Source organism: Pyricularia grisea, assembly GCF_004355905.1.
Source record: "Pyricularia grisea strain NI907 chromosome Unknown Pyricularia_grisea_NI907_Scaffold_2, whole genome shotgun sequence".
Taxonomy (NCBI): Eukaryota; Fungi; Ascomycota; class Sordariomycetes; order Magnaporthales; family Pyriculariaceae; genus Pyricularia; species Pyricularia grisea.
Window position 1 is genome coordinate 147,306 of NW_022156717.1, and position 16,768 is coordinate 164,073.

The window sequence follows — 16,768 nt, forward strand, 5'->3', positions numbered from 1 at the left end:
CAATGACAAGTCATGTGGCTCATCAACGCCAAAACCCTCCGAGTGGAGCAGTTCGACGACCCTAGCACCGTACCACAATATGTCATCCTTTCTCACACTTGGGAAGATGACGAGGTCTCCTTTCAAGATGTACAAAATCTCGACTTGGCTAAAAGGAAGAAGGGATTCTCAAAGATTGGAGGGGTCTGTACCCTGGCCATAGAGTCTGGCGTTGACTTTGCTTGGGTTGATACCTGCTGCATCGACAAAACCGATAGCGTCGAGTTGGGGGAGGCCATCAACTCCATGTATCGCTGGTACGCACAGGCTACGGTTTGCATTGTCTATCTAAGCGACCTACCAGCTACCGTGACGGCCTCGGCCATGGCTGCTGAGCAGTTGCATACCTGCAAATGGTTCACAAGAGGTTGGACTTTGCAGGAACTCATCGCCCCAAGGATTGTTAAATTTTACAACAGCGCATGGCACTTTGTTGGATCAAAGAGTGACCACTTTGCGTCTGCCATTGCCAGCTTCACCAACATTGCCAAAGACGTCCTACTTCACAACAAAGAACCTTCAGATTTCACCGTGGCTCAACGTATGTCCTGGGCATGCGGCAGAAAGACAAAGCGACCCGAAGATAGGGCGTACTCCTTGTTGGGACTATTCGATATTAGCCTGCCCCCTGTTTATGGCGAACAAGACAAGGCTTTTCAACGCCTGCAGGAGGAGGTCATCAGAACAAACCCCGACATGTCTATCCTGGCTTGGCATCCTGTATCGCCTGGTCCTTCACGTCTGCGGTTATTTGCTTTATCTCCAGACGAGTTTCAACCTCGAAATTGTCCAAGGCGTCTTCGATGGGGCCATACCACCGTCACAAACATGGGCTTGAAAGTTCACAAGGCATCACTCATCTGTGTGCAAGCTCCTATCCACCCAAAAATGGTGGAATCTCTAATAGCCGAACAATCTCAGCGGTCAAGTCAGGCACCCGATGCCATCATACCTTTTCCATTTCGACAGGATGTCCCTGAATGTGATAACATTGTCCTCTACGCACTGGTTGTCGGTCAGTTCCAGGACGGAAACACATGTGCAATATTTTTGCGAAAGACAGGGCCTGGATTCTTTCAGCGTGAAATGGCCTTGCCGTTGGCCACCATCCCCAAGAATTTTAGACATCCCCTGTCTAATCTACGATATCCTTGGGACGCCCCAGACAAGGTGGTCATTTATACAACTCCTCAACAACACAGCATTCAGCATGTCCACCGTGCCATACACTTTCCTCTTTCCTATAACTTTCGATGCAAATTCTCACTCAAAGGGGAACAAGCCGAGATACAGCCCAACAGAACCGACTGGGATCCTAACACTCGAGTCTTGTTTCGACCAGAAAACGCCGACAGTCTACATGTGGTTCCATTGGAGGTTTACATAGATGGTGAGACGGTAAAGCTTGTAGGGCTCGTCAACTGGTACATTCCACCGCGAATTGATCTTGTCTCTCGGGATAAGCACCCAGACATATTCAACTACCTGGTCAGTATCCCGGGAGACCAGAGAAGGAGGTGGATTGACCTGTCAACTTTTATTGGATCTTCAAGGCTACGTCCAATGGGAGAAGATATTGTCGTTGTGGTACGCGGGAAACGGCACCGCATTGGTGTATATTTGAAGCCGGAAGGTTCAAAGCCCAAGATGTATACCGCTGGCTTTTCCGTCAAGAGCATCCCATCTTGGGATCAGGGAGATGACACTGCTGTGGAGACAGGGGATGAGAGTTTGGACGAAATGGAGGACAATCAAGATCGAGAAACTCCAGATGCTTGGGGTACGGATAGCAATGACTCTGACGAAGTTCACGCGAAACAAAGGAGATCGTTGATTCGATCAAAAGACAAATCCCATCCAACAGGAATAGAGTTCTTGGATGCAGACATGCGAGATGCATCACAAGTTGACATTCCTCATGCGCCATATCTGGAAGATGGCGGGTCTCCTAGCTTCCAGTCTAGTTTCCCACCTAGACATTTGGCAACAATGATGCCATCGGGAATCGAAATAAGCGACGGCGCGGCTTCAAGTGGTTCAACGAGACAAAGACATAGGATGAGCAGCGCAAGCGTATCGAAGCCACGAGAAAGCAGGCGAGAGGCAAGAGACCCCAAGACGATAGCCAATGACGAAATGCCCGGATATATCAGAGCAAAGCCAGTGGTGGCGTCATGTGAAATCGAAAGCCCAGGGCTACCGCTTTCAAGTGTTCCTCAAGCGGAACCTGTTAGTGTCGTGAGTCCATCAAAGCCACACACAAACATGCAAGAGGGGCGAGAATCCAAAAAGAGATTGATGCGAGAAAGGTCCGACTATCTGAGTGGACTGGAGAAGAAACGTTATTTGAGGCAGGTTCGGGCTCGCAAGGAAGCCGAACCTGCACAGATATTGCCTGCGTCGCCGAGGGTGGATTTACTTGACAGCCCCCCGTCGCCTAGATACAGCCCAGTGCCATCACAGCCCGATAAGCCCTCACTGCAGCAGATGAACCTTGAGTGATGGCATGTCTTTCTGGCAGCTGTAGATGCGGGATTCGATCAGTTTACAGACCCGGAAGCGATGGTACGTATTTCAGTCACGTATGTCCAACTGCGACCAAAGGGGCTATAGGTATCTCATATAATGATAGCCAAGTTGGAATGACCAAAACTGGTATGCCGTGCCGCCAGCAACAGTTCACCAACCAAACGCATCAACCTCCAGCTCAAACACCGTCTCCTTGTGCCTCCTACCTAGACGCACCACCGCCGCCCGCGTAGCATCGCACAGCCCTGCGGGCCCGCAAACAACTACACCAACTCTCCCCCATCCAGCCAGAACCTCCTCCTCCAACAAAGCCTCGGGGTCCAGCCGTCCACCGAGTTTCACCACCTTGTCTGCCACGCCATCCAGGACAGCCCCGATGTCTCGGAGTATGGGTGCCCCATCCGCCTCCCGAGCGCTCCACGCAAATTTGACGTTAGGATGCGCCCCGGCCCAGCCAAGTAGTCCAGTCACTCCAATACCTCCACCGATGAGAACGATTCGGTCACATCGAAGCACGGCGCGGGTTGGTGTCCCGTGGTAGGGCCCATCGAGAAGGACGGGGAGGTTCGTGCACTCGCGCAATAACCTCGTAATACCGCTGCGTTTCTTGATGTAGAGGGAGACACCGCCGATTCTTGAAGACATGGGGACGGTGGACACAACTGTCGACCCCAAGCCACCCTTGCTCTCGACATCTTTGGAGCTCGACGCATCCTCTCTCTTGATCGAACTAGCCGGACTGGATTGGGTGTCGTCAGGCGACCGCAGAAGCGCCGTAGGAATGACAGAAAACGGATGGTTCTCCCAAGCCCGCAGCGGCTGCAACGTCGGAAAGTAGACGTAGGCGTGCCGTCCGGGCGTCGGCGTCCACCTCACCCCCGCGACGTCGACGCGTACCGTATCCTCCGAAACCTCGGTCACGGTGCCGCGGCGAACACCGGTCTTGGCGACGCGCAGCACGCGCACCATGCGGTCAAAGAACCACACGGCGCTCACCATGTATATCCACAGCTCGTACACGCCCGTGTAGCCCATCCAATATATAATGTGGTACCAACAACCGACGATAACAAAGACGACCAGGACGATATGGAGGAGGAGAAAGACCTCGTACGCGGCTCGGCGCAGCCACAGCATTCCTTGGAACATCAGCGCCACTAGACAAAGCATGGCCACGATTCCCCAGATCCAATAGGCCGTGTGGACGTCGGTATAATACTTGCCGAGTTGGATGTAGGCGGTCATCATGGTGATGGAGTGGACGACGGCGTGAGCGACGCAAAGGCGGGCGACCCAGCGGTGCAATAGTAGAAAGGTGGAATAGGGCCAGTCGGTTAGCCACAACAGGAAATTGTTGCGGGACGCAAAGAGCACCGTCAAAGGAAGTAGGGCAAACGAGATGTGGCCGGTGCGGTAGCCAACAAAGGACAAGATCTCGCCCGACTTGCTATAGCCCCAGGGATGGACAAACTCAAAATTGTAGTACGTGATGGAGCCTAGCACGATGTTGAGGCCGGTGAACATGACAATGTATAGTCCTTGTCCCCTTGTCGGAGCGTTGCCGAGGAGGTAGGGAAGAGGTTGGATGCTGTATGTGCCAATGGTAGAGGGATACACCAGGTAAGGCTTGAGTTTATCGGTGATGGTGGTCACAAAGGGGAGGTAATCCAGGAGGGAGACGACGATGGGTGTGGCGACACCGACTGAGATGATGGTGATACTGTAGCCTGTCAGTTTTACTCGTGCAAGCTACCAGCGGCAGTCAGTCGCAGCACAAAACTTACACATATGTCGATTGGGTCATTTCTTCCCAGTCAAAGAACCTGTTCCAGCTATGCTGATAGTTGTAGTCGGCATCCGAAATGTAGGCCGTATAGTTGAGCGTATCGCCCGCCTGGAATGTCCTACTCGGACGTTGGGTGATCCCTGCCAGGACGGCACCATACGTCAATCCTGGCTCAATGGCAGGATCTCCCGTGGCCTGGGTTGCCCAGTACCACTCGAGCTTGGAGGTAGTGACTCCATCGGCCGGGCATCTCGTCGACATGCAGTACGCGAGAGTGCTCAAAAAGTCGAGATTCTCGGCGATGCACGGAGCCGTAAGTGCAGGCGCCCCGTGTCCGGCGTGAGCGCCGTGGTCTGCGTGGAGATCTGGACAGTCCAACGGGGCATAGCCAATGACGGCCCGACAGGAGACGGCGCATGTTGGATCGGCCCACAGTTGCCCGTATCCCATGAGGCCCATGCCATCAGGTCCATGACCTCTGGCGGTACCAGCTTGGAGGATCAAGGGCAGCAAAAGTGTAAGTGAGATGGGGCCCATGGTGATGACTCGTTGATAGAATGTTTGATACCATGGTGTAACATAGATTAGGGATTGAGGGTTCAGGGGATATTAAATTATGCTTATGCTTAACTTCGGCTGATCCCACCTAGGGTTGAAATGCTGTCATTGGATACCACGTATAAGCCTAGCCGAGAAGATAGCAGAATCGAGCTAGACCAATCTGAGTACAACATGCTCAACAACATGCTCAAACTAGCTCAACCCCAGCCGACATCTCATATCTAACCTACAAAATGGTGTGTAGCCATCTTGCACCTTGTAAATCTAGACCTAGACGATGGATAATACAAAAAGCCGCAGTTCATCTGTATCTGGAGCTGAAGCCACAGCCTTGGCAACAGGGCCAAGAAATCTATAACCAATGGTACTGTCAATCACGACAGATCACACATCATACCGATCAGACTCGTGCTTCACGGGTCTGTAGACAAAGTGGTCAAACAAAGCTTCCTTCGCAGTCCCGTTCAGGTCCGAGCACGCCATGCCAACAAATGCTCCTGTGAAGCTCCCATGAGCCTGGTGACCACCACACTCGTCGCTTACAATGGATGCATCTAGCACTGGCCCGACCTTTTTCAGATCCTTGCCCTCGTTTTCGTCAAGCATCGAATACCAGAACTGTAGATCGCGTCCCCTGACCGTAACGACTAGCCTCACCTTGCCCTCGTTGGGGATCTGTACCGGTTGTTTGAGGAGATCTGGACGCAATCCACCGACAGGGTGTGATGCTTCCGAAGCCATTATCAGCAACTCACGCTGCCCATCGTTGTGCGCCGTAACCGTCAGGTAGAAAAAGTTGTACCGACAATAGTAAGCAGTCAGACCGGCAAACATGCGCTCATCAGAAGGGCTAAAGTCTACAACAGTCTCGGCGTCGTAGGAAAAGTGGGTTTGCCGCCGGGCCAACAGAGCCTGTTCAAACCAGGAGCCTATGGATTCCCGCCCAATCAACGCCAGCTTGTTGTCCTGAATCTTGATGATGCGCTCCGGCTCGGGAGTGCGCAACCACTGGAAATCCGAGTTTAATTCCTTGAGTGACCCTTCAAACGTGTAGCGCTGCTCGGACCAGTACTCGGTATCGTCACGCTCGCCCGGCAACTCGACGTATAGAGACGGAACTGGTCCGTTCTTGACGTATAGCCAATCATCATCTGCCCAATATGCCTCCTGAATGGCAGTCTCGCGACCAAGCACGCAGCGACGGAGTTGAGTGGTCGGCCGCCCTGTCAGATGAACCAGGAACGTCTTGCCATCAGGGGTATCTACAATGTCACCATGACCGGCACGTTGTAGAGCAGTCAGAGGGTGATCCTTGGACGTGACGACGTACTTGTCTGGGTGATCTTCATACGGGCCCCAGACATCGCGGGACCGGGCAAGGGTGCAAGCGTGGTCATAACCCGTGCCACCCTCGGCAGTCAGGAGATAGTACCAGCCGTTGCGCTTGTACATGTGCGGAGCCTCGGTCAACTCGAGAGCGGTTCCCTGGTAGATGTTCTTCCTGGGGCCAACCAGCTTGCCTGCCTCTGGGTCAAACTCTTGCAGGGCGATGCCGGCGAAGAGTAAAGGGCGGCGGCGATGATCCCACATCATGTTGACGAACCACTTCTTGCCAGTGTCCAGGTCATGAAAGAGGCTGGGGTCGAAGCCGGACGAGTTGGCATAGACAGGGTCACTCCAAGGACCTGAGATGTCGTCAGCCCAGACAATGTAATTGTGAGCGTCCTTGAAGCTCCCGTCCTTGCGCTTCACATCGGTATAAACGAGCCAGAATCGGTTGCCGTCATGAGTTAGACATGGAGCCCATACGCCGCAGCTGTCCGGGTCACCACGCATATCGAGTTGGGAAGCCCGATTCAATGGCCGTATGAGAAGTTTCCAGTTGGCTAGATCGGTCGAATGGTGGATCTGTACTCCAGGGTACCACTCAAACGTGGACGTAGCGATGTAGTAGTCATTGCCGACCCGTAGGATAGACGGGTCTGGGTTGAAGCCGGGGAGGATGGGATTGCGGACTTGAGGCATCTTGTCTGGCAGCTCAGTTGTAGATTTGTTTCTGATATTTTTTGGTCGAAGAGGTGTCCAGACAAGAAGGATTGGGGTAAGCTATACATTTCACAGAGCAGACTCGGGGAATCTACCCCGAACATACCCCACATATCCTGGTGCCATCCCCGCTCCGTCATTCAATTTAGCCGGAAGCGCATCCAGGGCCAAGACTGAGGTTCGCATGTTGTGCTGGAACTTGATGAATGGGGTTAGTGTGTAGGGTTTTGACGTTGAAAGTGTATAATTACAGATAATAGCCGATGCGCTGAAAAGGTAAAGACAATGAATTGATGTGCCGCCAAGAAATGGTTGCCGACCACGAACGAACAGTTGAAAGTTCCTTGGTAGTGAATTGCTTTTACCTAAAGATCAGCAGTAGTCGTTGCAGACCAGTAAAACCAAGACTTGACGTGAAGCTCAAGTTGCTGGCATTAAGCGTAAAACTAGCCTGATCTGATGGTGCAGTAGTTAAGTTGATTCGCATTAATCGACACGGATTCCCATCGTGTCTGACGAGAGCTAGCCTAATCCTAAGAGAATCACATGATGGCCCCACGTGCTCACGCGCGGTTACCCCACCACAACCTGTCACGTCAAAGAACGCGTCTGGGCATTAAAGCATCACCACCCACTTCTTTGTCTCACTACGGACGGGACAGCCATTGTTGCCTAATCTATTCTTCTTGTCATCTTGCTAACTAGCACTTTTCCATCTGTCAACTCTCATCTTTCCTTCGTCTCATTCTTACTCATGCATCACAATGCCCTTGCCCTCTGGCTTTCCGTTCGCATACGTGTGTAACCTTCTGCAGCGTTGCGAAGACAACGCCAAGCAATGCGGGCCAAAGACGAACCATCAATTCATCAAGGAATGGTTCGCAAGTCACAAAAGGCAAATAACCACTGACAATGTCGACCTTACCGCCCTCATTTCTACACTTCTACCCACAAGACGCCCAGATCGAGTCTATTCTATCCAGATCAAGAGACTTACAAGCATAGTAGCAAGAGCTCATCAACTTGGACGTACTCGTGTCTTACAACTTGAAGCTTGGCAGCAACCAGGTAGCGGAAAAGATTTTGCAGAGTGTGTACGGGATGTTCTCAACGATACACCCAACACCTGCACCGCACCATTAGTAACTGTCCAAGAAGTAGATGAAATACTTCATGACATAGCTGCTCGATCTCGTTTTAGCTCACCAAAAGTACAATCATCTGTACGGACTTCGGATAGGACTGACGAATGTCATCTCCGGTTACAGCATCTTTACAACCGCCTGGAACCCAATCAAGCCAAATGGCTTACTCGCTTGGTCCTCAAAGACTACTCACCTGTAGATCTGAACCCAACTCACATCCTTAAGGGTTTGGATCCACTACTCCCTGTACTTCTCAAGATATACGATGATCTACCTACTGCAGTCAATCGCCTCATGCAGCAACGGGGCGCACGACGAGTTACGACTTATGATGATACTACCGGCATAGCCATTGCCAGCCTGGCAGCTCGGTTCAAGCCAATCCTTGGCGTCAAAGTGGGAAGACAAGACTGGATCAAGGGACGAACTATCAAGCACTGCATGCAGATGGGCCGTGGTCGCATGAGTATCGAAAAGAAGATGGACGGCGAGTACTGTCAAATCCACATCGATCTCTCCAAAGGCCCCAACTGTATACAGATATTCTCCAAGAGCGGCAAGGACAGCACCATAGACCGCGTCAACTTGCATCCTGCGATCAGAGCGTCTTTGAAGATTGGTGGGATAGAACCCTGTCCTATCAAAACAGGATGCATCCTTGAAGGAGAGCTTGTGGTGTACAGTGAAAAGGAGGGCATGATTCTCCCGTTTGAAAAGATCAGAAAGCATGTTTCACGAGCCGGAACCTACTTTCACAGATCTGACGATGATTCACAGGCTCATCCCTGGGAGCGACTGATGATCGTCTACTACGATGTTCTGATGATAGACGACGAGTCTCTGCTGGGAGTGCGGCACTCTGAGAGGTTCAAGCGACTGAAACAGCTCGTCTCATGCAGTCCTGGTGTGGCTTCTATTGTCCAACGTCAAGTCATCGACTTTGATCAAAGCCGTCACGCAGCCTCGGATCTAAGACACGTCTTTGCTCAGTGCATAATATCACACGAAGAAGGCCTAGTACTCAAGGCTGACCATCCTTATTTTGACTTTGGAGACACACGAAAGGCTTACTACTGCTTCGCCATCAAGCTCAAGAAGGAGTATATCGGTAACTTTGGTGATGTTGGCGACTTTGCCATCGTCGGCGCCAGATATGACCCTGTCAAGGCCAAGGATTACGACATGCCCAACCTCAGGTGGACACATTTTTACGTCGGCTGCTTGACCAACAAGGACAAGGTGCAGATGGAAGACCATCCACGATTTACCGTCGTCAACGTTGTGGAGCTCAACAAAACGCAGATGGAGTATTTTGCAAAATACGTAAGCCCTGATTACGTCTTGGCAGAGGAGGCTCCAGCTTCAGCACCGATTCTACATTTTGAGCGTGGCATCGACAACGGCAAGCGTCCATCCATCATCTTTCCTCAACCTCCTGTCTTTGACCTCCGCTGTTTTTCATTCACCAGAGAAGCCAACGTCGGAAACCACTACACTATGCGGTTCCCAATGGTTAGCAAGATTCACTGTGACCGCACTTGGCGCGATGCTATCAGTCTTGATGAACTGCAGAAAATGGCCAAGAAGGAGTTGGTTTCTGCCCAACCTGACGACAGTCAAGAGCTCCAAGATTGGATTTCTAGATTGGAGAATGCGGATCCTGGTAGAGCCATAGGTATCAGCCAAGAGTCAGGGATGACACGTCAGACGACATCACAGGAAAGCTTTGGCTCCGATTTGGGTGCACCAGGGGCTCTGGATGCACTGGTCAGTTCATCTGTTTCGACCAGCGATTCTTCCAAGCAGACGCTTAGAAGGGCGACGACTTGCAACCTTGAGACACCATCCGTCATCGACTTGACCATGTCACCTCCAAAGGCTTCTCTGAAGCGCAGGAGTACTGTCCCAGATACTCGCTCCTCCAAGACACGTCGACTTGAACAGATAGACTTAAATCTCTGCAATAAAGCTGCAACACCAGACAGACCAGTCGAGGACGTCATCAGCTGTTCTGAGAATGCCAAGGCTCAGGTGGGAGAAAAGGTTCTTGCCAGCGATTCAATCATCTTGTCATCGTTTCCAGCCGATGCCGATGCCTCTCTTGCAAGTGCATCGGAACAACACGTGCAGAGAACCAATACAGCCGGAAAATGTAAATACCACGGCAAAGACTGCGCCTTCAAGGGTTGGGTATTCCTTCTATCTCCCTGCGTTGCCAACTTTCCCTGGGTGACAGAGGACCTCTTAGGTGGACACGGTGTACACAACTTCGAGACGGATGTAACAGCATGGAATCAATTCCTGGAAGCAGAGGACGTCGCCATCGCCACCGCTCGGGAAAGACAAGAACGTCCAAGGGTCACCCGAAAGATGATCATCGTTGATGGCCGGCGCAGGGAAGCCACTCAAGACTTTCTGATGAAGATTGAGATACCGCGGGAGGAGCGGCGGGAAAAGTACGGCAGGGCGAGTCTTTCCGAGGTGTTTGATTGGCGGGTCCTCGAGATGGTAATGGATCGGGAACGTTTGACTGCGAGTGGAAAAGGGGAGCGGAGGGGCTCAAGACTGGATAAGGATAGATGCGCCTATGAGCACAAGGATAAGATTTGGAGGAAGCATTACGTTGGACTTGTTTAAGTTGCACAAGGACTTGGTTTGCATTTGCGTGGTGTTGGGGTTTGTGTTTAACTTTGCATAGAAGATGAGAATATGATTTAACGACAACTTGCAACAATTGAAATGCAAATCTGAGATGAATTGGAAGTTAATCAGGGTTATAGCCGGAGTATGTGAGGTGTTGAAAGGATCGGCGAGTCTGAACATGATCAAATACATCTTTCCCCGCGAACCGCAAGTCTCGACCAAGAAATTGTTTCTTTGGGTCTTGGCAGGGTGCCAAAATACCAGTCAGCATTAAATGCTCCAACTTTAAACCGATCTAGCAAAGTTCTTCCATGCATCAAGATTCAATTTATGCGATTTACGAGTAAGGTATACCTGGCCTCTGGGCTTTATATAGTAGCATCGGGGCCGCCGTACTGTGCCAATTGATCGCATTCCTTATCCGGCCAGCTATCTTTAAAGTTTGGACAAGCTTTTTCATGGATTATTCTGCAATGAATCACTACCCCGGGTGTAACTAATTTGACATCAGTAGACTGCTTGATGTAAAAATATCATGGCCGGCTTTAATATGACTACATATATTTATAACATTCAGTGATCCTATCCACCAATGGGTCACGGTGCATGATATTAATCAGAACTAGACTAGTTCTCATTCTGAAGAGCTGGTTTTTTACAAAAGAAGCAAACTTTCCAGAGCTTGGGCCAATTATTTCGTTAGAACGCATTGTCAATGGTCCAGCAGTTACAATTTTGCGCAACTATTTTCCCTTTACCCTGGAGTCAATAGCAGGCGTCAAACTATGAAGTTCCTCTCTCTTGTCGACGTCCTTCCCGGGCTGACAGGAAGCGCTGTGGCAAACTCCAGTCACCCAGGATCTGCTTCAGACCTTCATGAGGCACTACTACCAGAAGGCGAGCATGCACCGGGAGTCCACCTCTCACCGGTCAAACGAGCTGGCTATGGGACATTATAGACCCACAAGACATATCATCAGACGAAGAATCGGAAGTATTATCGGCCAGTGCTCCAGATCCCCCGGATGGCGTCGATCCGAAGAAATTGCAGGTCTGGGTACGAGTTAATACAAATTTATGGCTCGAAAAGCATCTTGAAAACAACAAAGGATATGATCATGCCAAATTTAGCAGACTTACCACTGATATAGGTGGTAAACATACCGATGTGGTTATCGGCAACCGTAATAAAAAATGGTACCAATACGGCATAGAGTTTTTGGGCCACGGCTATTGGCCAGCATATTCAAACAACTGTGAAGGTCACGGCATGGTGACTTATGAGCGCCGGCTGAGATATCAACCCAGGTCAAAATGGACATTTAAAGGAGTAATCAATAATCCTGAAATTACCAAACCCCATTCTGACATTATAATAGCTATAGGCAAATCTTTGTTCTGTTTCCCAAGCTTTTTTATATAAATGACTTTATACTAACAAGTAAACAGCCAAATAAATTGAAAATAAGGCCTGCCAAAGCCCGAAAAGCTTGGGGGCCCGGCCCGGCCCATTAACCCATAGGAATGGGATGGGGGCCCGTAAGGGCCCATGGGTTTTTTTGGCGGGTTAATGGGGGCCCGCGGGCTTGCGGATTTGGCCCGAATTAAATAACCCGCGGGCTTTATACAAAATTAAAATTTACGAAACAATTATTGGAAAAAATAAAATATTTAAATATTTAATTAAATAAAATAACGTAAATTTTAAAAAATTATAATTATTTTTAAAATTATTTTATATTATATTAAATTATTAAATTAAAATAAAAACGTATTTTTATTTTTTTCGAATATAATTATAAATTAAATTATTTTTATTTTTATCGAATTTGGCGTTATTATTTAAAAAAATATTATTATTATTATTAATTTCTTTTTAATAATATAGCAAATGAAATTAAATAATTTAAACGGTAAATTATTTAATTCGTTTTTTTAAAACGGAAATAAACGTTTAAACGTAAAATTGAGGAAAAATTTGGAAATTCTTTCCGGAATAATATATTATTTAATAATAAAAATTTTACCATTTATTTTTCCGTTTATTTACGGACGTTATTTAATAAAAAAGTATAATAATTTTTAACCAAAAATTTATTTATATTAAAACGGATAATTGGTTTTCTTTTTAAATTTGGGGGTATTTTTAACGAATATAACGTTATAAAATATAAATTTGAATTACGTATTAACGTGCGGGTACGTCCATTTATTTATAATATTAAAAATATATTTAACGAAATTTATATTTTTAATTTGGATAATAATACGGCGAACGTATATAATATAAAAATTAGAAATTATCTTATATTAAGATAATTATAATATATAATTATAACGTAAAAAAATAAAAAAGTTTACCAATAAAAAAATAAGTGAAAAGTATTTTAATAATTTTTGGTAAAACCGCGATAATAAACGTAAAAAATTTATAATTAGGTAAATATTTATAGGTAATTTTTCCGATTAAACGTTTAAAAAATCTTTTAAAAATAATTAATTCGAAAATTTATTATATTTTTCAAATTTTCCGTAAAATAATAATTAAAATTAAATTAAATAAATAAAATAAATATTAAAAAAATAAAAATATATTACCAGGTTTAAAACGTATATTTCTGCGTTTTTAGCGATATTTTTTTTACCCGAGGTTTTTAAATATATTTTAAGTATTTTACCCGTATAAATTCTACGTATTAGCTTTATTTTAAACGTTTTACAAAACGTTTTGGCGAAAATAAATTATAAAACGGAAAATATTATAATTAATTAAAATTAAATAATAAAATGGGTATAAACAAATAATTATTAAATAAATAATTTAAATTGGTAATAATTAGGGTTAAATAAATAATCGGGTGGAAAACCGAAAATCATTACGTAATTACCAAAAAAAGAATTGTGGGAAAATAATATTAAAATTAATTAAAATTAACGTATAAAATTTTTTAGGTAATAACGTTTTTTTAATTGGATAAAATACGGAATGGGGGTGGGGTTAATTTAATTAAAACAGTACCGGCTGTAAAAAGTTTTCCAAATTTTGGAATTTAATTATAATAATAAAAACTTTAAATTTTTACAAATTTTACAATTTTATAATTCGATCGCGGTTTTATTTTATATTAAAAAAACCACCATTTGTAAAAATAAATAACGTTAATAAATATGGGTAGAAACCTGTATTTTCCACAGTAATTTTAATTATAATTAAAATTAACCAAAAATAACACCCAAATATAATATAAATAATAATATTAGTCGTAAAGCCCAAAATTTACAAAACCGTAATAAAAAATTTAAAAAATAAACAAATAATGGCGATAAAATTAAATTATTCGTAAACCGCACGCGTAAATAATTTAATATAATACTATCGCGGTAAAAATCGAAATTACGCGTTAATTATAAATATATAACGTCGATTAAATTTAAATAAAAATAAATAAAAAATAAATAAATATTCCATATAATTATTTAAAATAATAAAATTATAATAATTATTTTTTATAATTATTTAAAAAACGTTAAAATTAATATTGGAAAAATTTACAATTTAAATTTATTTTGAAAATACGTATTTCCGCCCCAATTAATAATAAATATTGGGAAAATGTAAATAATTTTAACGATTTGGAGGACGTTTTCGAAATTATTTTTCAAATTACCATTAAAAAGGTTGAAAAAACAATATTTAAATAGGAAAAAATGGTCGTTATTTTATTATTATAATAAACCAATTATTAAAATAAAACAAATAAATTCGTCCGCCAAATTTTTTACAGTTTCTTTAAGGACGTTTCGTTTATTAATATTATAAAAATTAGTAAAATAATGCGTTAAATTCGCCATAAAATTACTTTTTTTGGTAAAATATTAACGTTTTTCCAAATAAAATTGCTAAACTAGTAAATAATAAATAATTATATAAAATGGTTATTTTGTTTTTAATTAATAATATTAAATAATATATAATTCGTTTATTATACGATATATTAATATTAATATTCCCTAATTACATATTTAATTACTAAAATATATTATTGGGTAAAAAATATTACGGTTTATAACTATAATATAAATTAAATATGTTAAATATTCGAAAATAAAATAAAATAAATATTCCCCAAATTAAAAATTATAATACCAAATTTAATAATTATAATATAAAATAATTTATTTTACGTTTATTTAATTTTTCACCTATATTGAAAAAATTTTATTACGCGTTTTAATTGGTTATAACGTGCCTGTAAAAAGGTAGGCCAACGGCCTTATAACTATTGGGTTCCTAAATAAAATTATTATTAAAGTTAAAAAGTAAAAATATAAAACCGTTATTTATTCGCGTTAAGAGGGTATTTATATAAAAAAGGGTTATATATATTCCCGTCGTTTTAACACGCTATATAATACGTGTATTTAATACAAATCCGTTATATAACCTTTTAAAACGCCCTTTTTTATCGGGGCGGGTCGGTCCGGATTTAAAACGTCGCGTCCCGTAATTCCGTATTGCCTTTTTTTATTTTAATATTATATAAACCGGTTTCGCCTAATTATTTGGGTTATTATTTTTATAATGTTGGTTAAAACCGTAATCCGTATTTTCCACCCGTTTTTTCTTCGCGTGCCTTTTTTTTTTATTTTATCTTTATTTTATTTTTAATCCGTAATTATATTTAAATGCGTTTTAAATTGGTCCAAACCGCGGTTTTCCTTTTATCGCCCCGTTTACGGTTTAATAATAAATAGATTTTTTTATTTGCCCGCCCGTTATTTATTTTTCCTCGCATTTTTTATTTATTATTATAACCGCGAATAAAATTTTTATTTTATTTATTTTTTCCGCGTTTTTATTTTTTTTTCGGTTCACTTTTTTTTTACCCTTTTTTTAGATAATAATTTTTTATTTTTACGTAATTTTACCGTTATATTTTGTTTTTCGTAATTTACTTTTTAATTCGGCGTTAATTTCTTTTTCGGCTTCGATTTAATTTTTGCCCATTTTTTATACGTTTTTCGCCTATATTCGTTATTATATTATCGTTTATTTTTATCGTGTTATATTTATTATTAAATTAAATAATATAATAACCGGTATTTTTAAAAAAAAAGGCAAATTTTTTTAATATTCTTTCGGTTTTTTGGATAATTATAACGATTTTAATATTTCCGTAATAAATTTATACCGATATTCTTTTTATTTATTTTTTTCCGTTAATATATTATATAAAAATTTTATTATAATATAAACGTAATCGTCGTTAAAAATAATTTTAACGATAAATCGTTTATTATATTTAAATAATAATTTCCGTTTTATTTTTTATATATTAACGCGGTAAAAATTATTAATATTTTTAATTATACCCCCCGTTCCGACGGTACGGTTTATAATAAATGCCGCAAAAATAAAAAATTGGTTTATAATTATAAAAAGTTTTTATACGTTAAAAACCCGTTTTTCCGCCGTAAATTTCGTAAATTGTAAAAAATTATATATTATAATTAATATATCGCCGTTATTACCGTATTTTACGAAAAAAAACGGCCGTATTATAAAATCGGGCCGTCGCGTCCGTATAACGGATAAATTTTATATTATTTACGCGGCGTATTTAAAAAAATATTATCGTTTATATAATACCGAAAACGTAATTATTTTGGACGGTAATTACGGTAATGGTAATATAATTATTATTTATAATAATAATAATAATAATAAAATTACGTAATAATTCGCCCGTAAATTTGTCCAAAATATAAATTATTTTAAAATAAATTCCGTTTTTTTTTAATTTTTATTCCGCCGCGTTAATATATTAACGTTTAAAAACGTAATTAATAATATTATTTTAAAACTTTTAAAATATACGCGCGTTACGCGCGTAAAATTATCGCCGTCCAACGTAAAATTAACGCGGTTATTTTCGTTTTCGCCGTTATTTAATAATAAAATTAAACGCCGGTTTTTATTCGGTAATTATAATTTATTTTACATTTATTAATCCGTTTT

At 42.7% G+C, this 16,768-nt stretch overlaps 4 protein-coding genes across 4 annotated transcripts; 3 read left to right on the top strand and 1 right to left on the bottom strand.

The window, feature by feature from the left end:
- Positions 1 to 12: 12 nt before the first annotated feature.
- PgNI_02667 (uncharacterized protein) lies at positions 13 to 2,541 on the top strand (the record flags this gene model as incomplete). The annotated part of the gene is made up of 1 exon (XM_031122728.1): positions 13 to 2,541. The coding sequence occupies one exon, from the start codon at positions 13 to 15 to the stop codon at positions 2,539 to 2,541; it is 2,529 nt and encodes an 842-aa protein (XP_030984229.1).
- Positions 1,841 to 6,940, bottom strand: PgNI_02668 (uncharacterized protein; the record flags this gene model as incomplete). The annotated part of the gene is made up of 4 exons (XM_031122729.1): positions 1,841 to 4,288; positions 4,353 to 4,899; positions 5,001 to 5,065; positions 5,313 to 6,940. 4 exons carry the CDS (start codon positions 6,938 to 6,940, stop codon positions 2,719 to 2,721), a joined length of 3,810 nt encoding a protein of 1,269 aa, XP_030984236.1. The 3' UTR covers positions 1,841 to 2,718.
- A 1,460-nt stretch (positions 6,941 to 8,400) lies between these two features.
- PgNI_02669 (uncharacterized protein) lies at positions 8,401 to 10,743 on the top strand (the record flags this gene model as incomplete). The annotated part of the gene is made up of 1 exon (XM_031122730.1): positions 8,401 to 10,743. The coding sequence occupies one exon, from the start codon at positions 8,401 to 8,403 to the stop codon at positions 10,741 to 10,743; it is 2,343 nt and encodes a 780-aa protein (XP_030984235.1).
- A 1,031-nt stretch (positions 10,744 to 11,774) lies between these two features.
- On the top strand, positions 11,775 to 11,900 carry PgNI_02670 (uncharacterized protein; the record flags this gene model as incomplete). Its single annotated transcript, XM_031122731.1, has 1 exon — positions 11,775 to 11,900. One exon carries the CDS (start codon positions 11,775 to 11,777, stop codon positions 11,898 to 11,900), a length of 126 nt encoding a protein of 41 aa, XP_030985475.1.
- Positions 11,901 to 16,768: the final 4,868 nt, after the last annotated feature.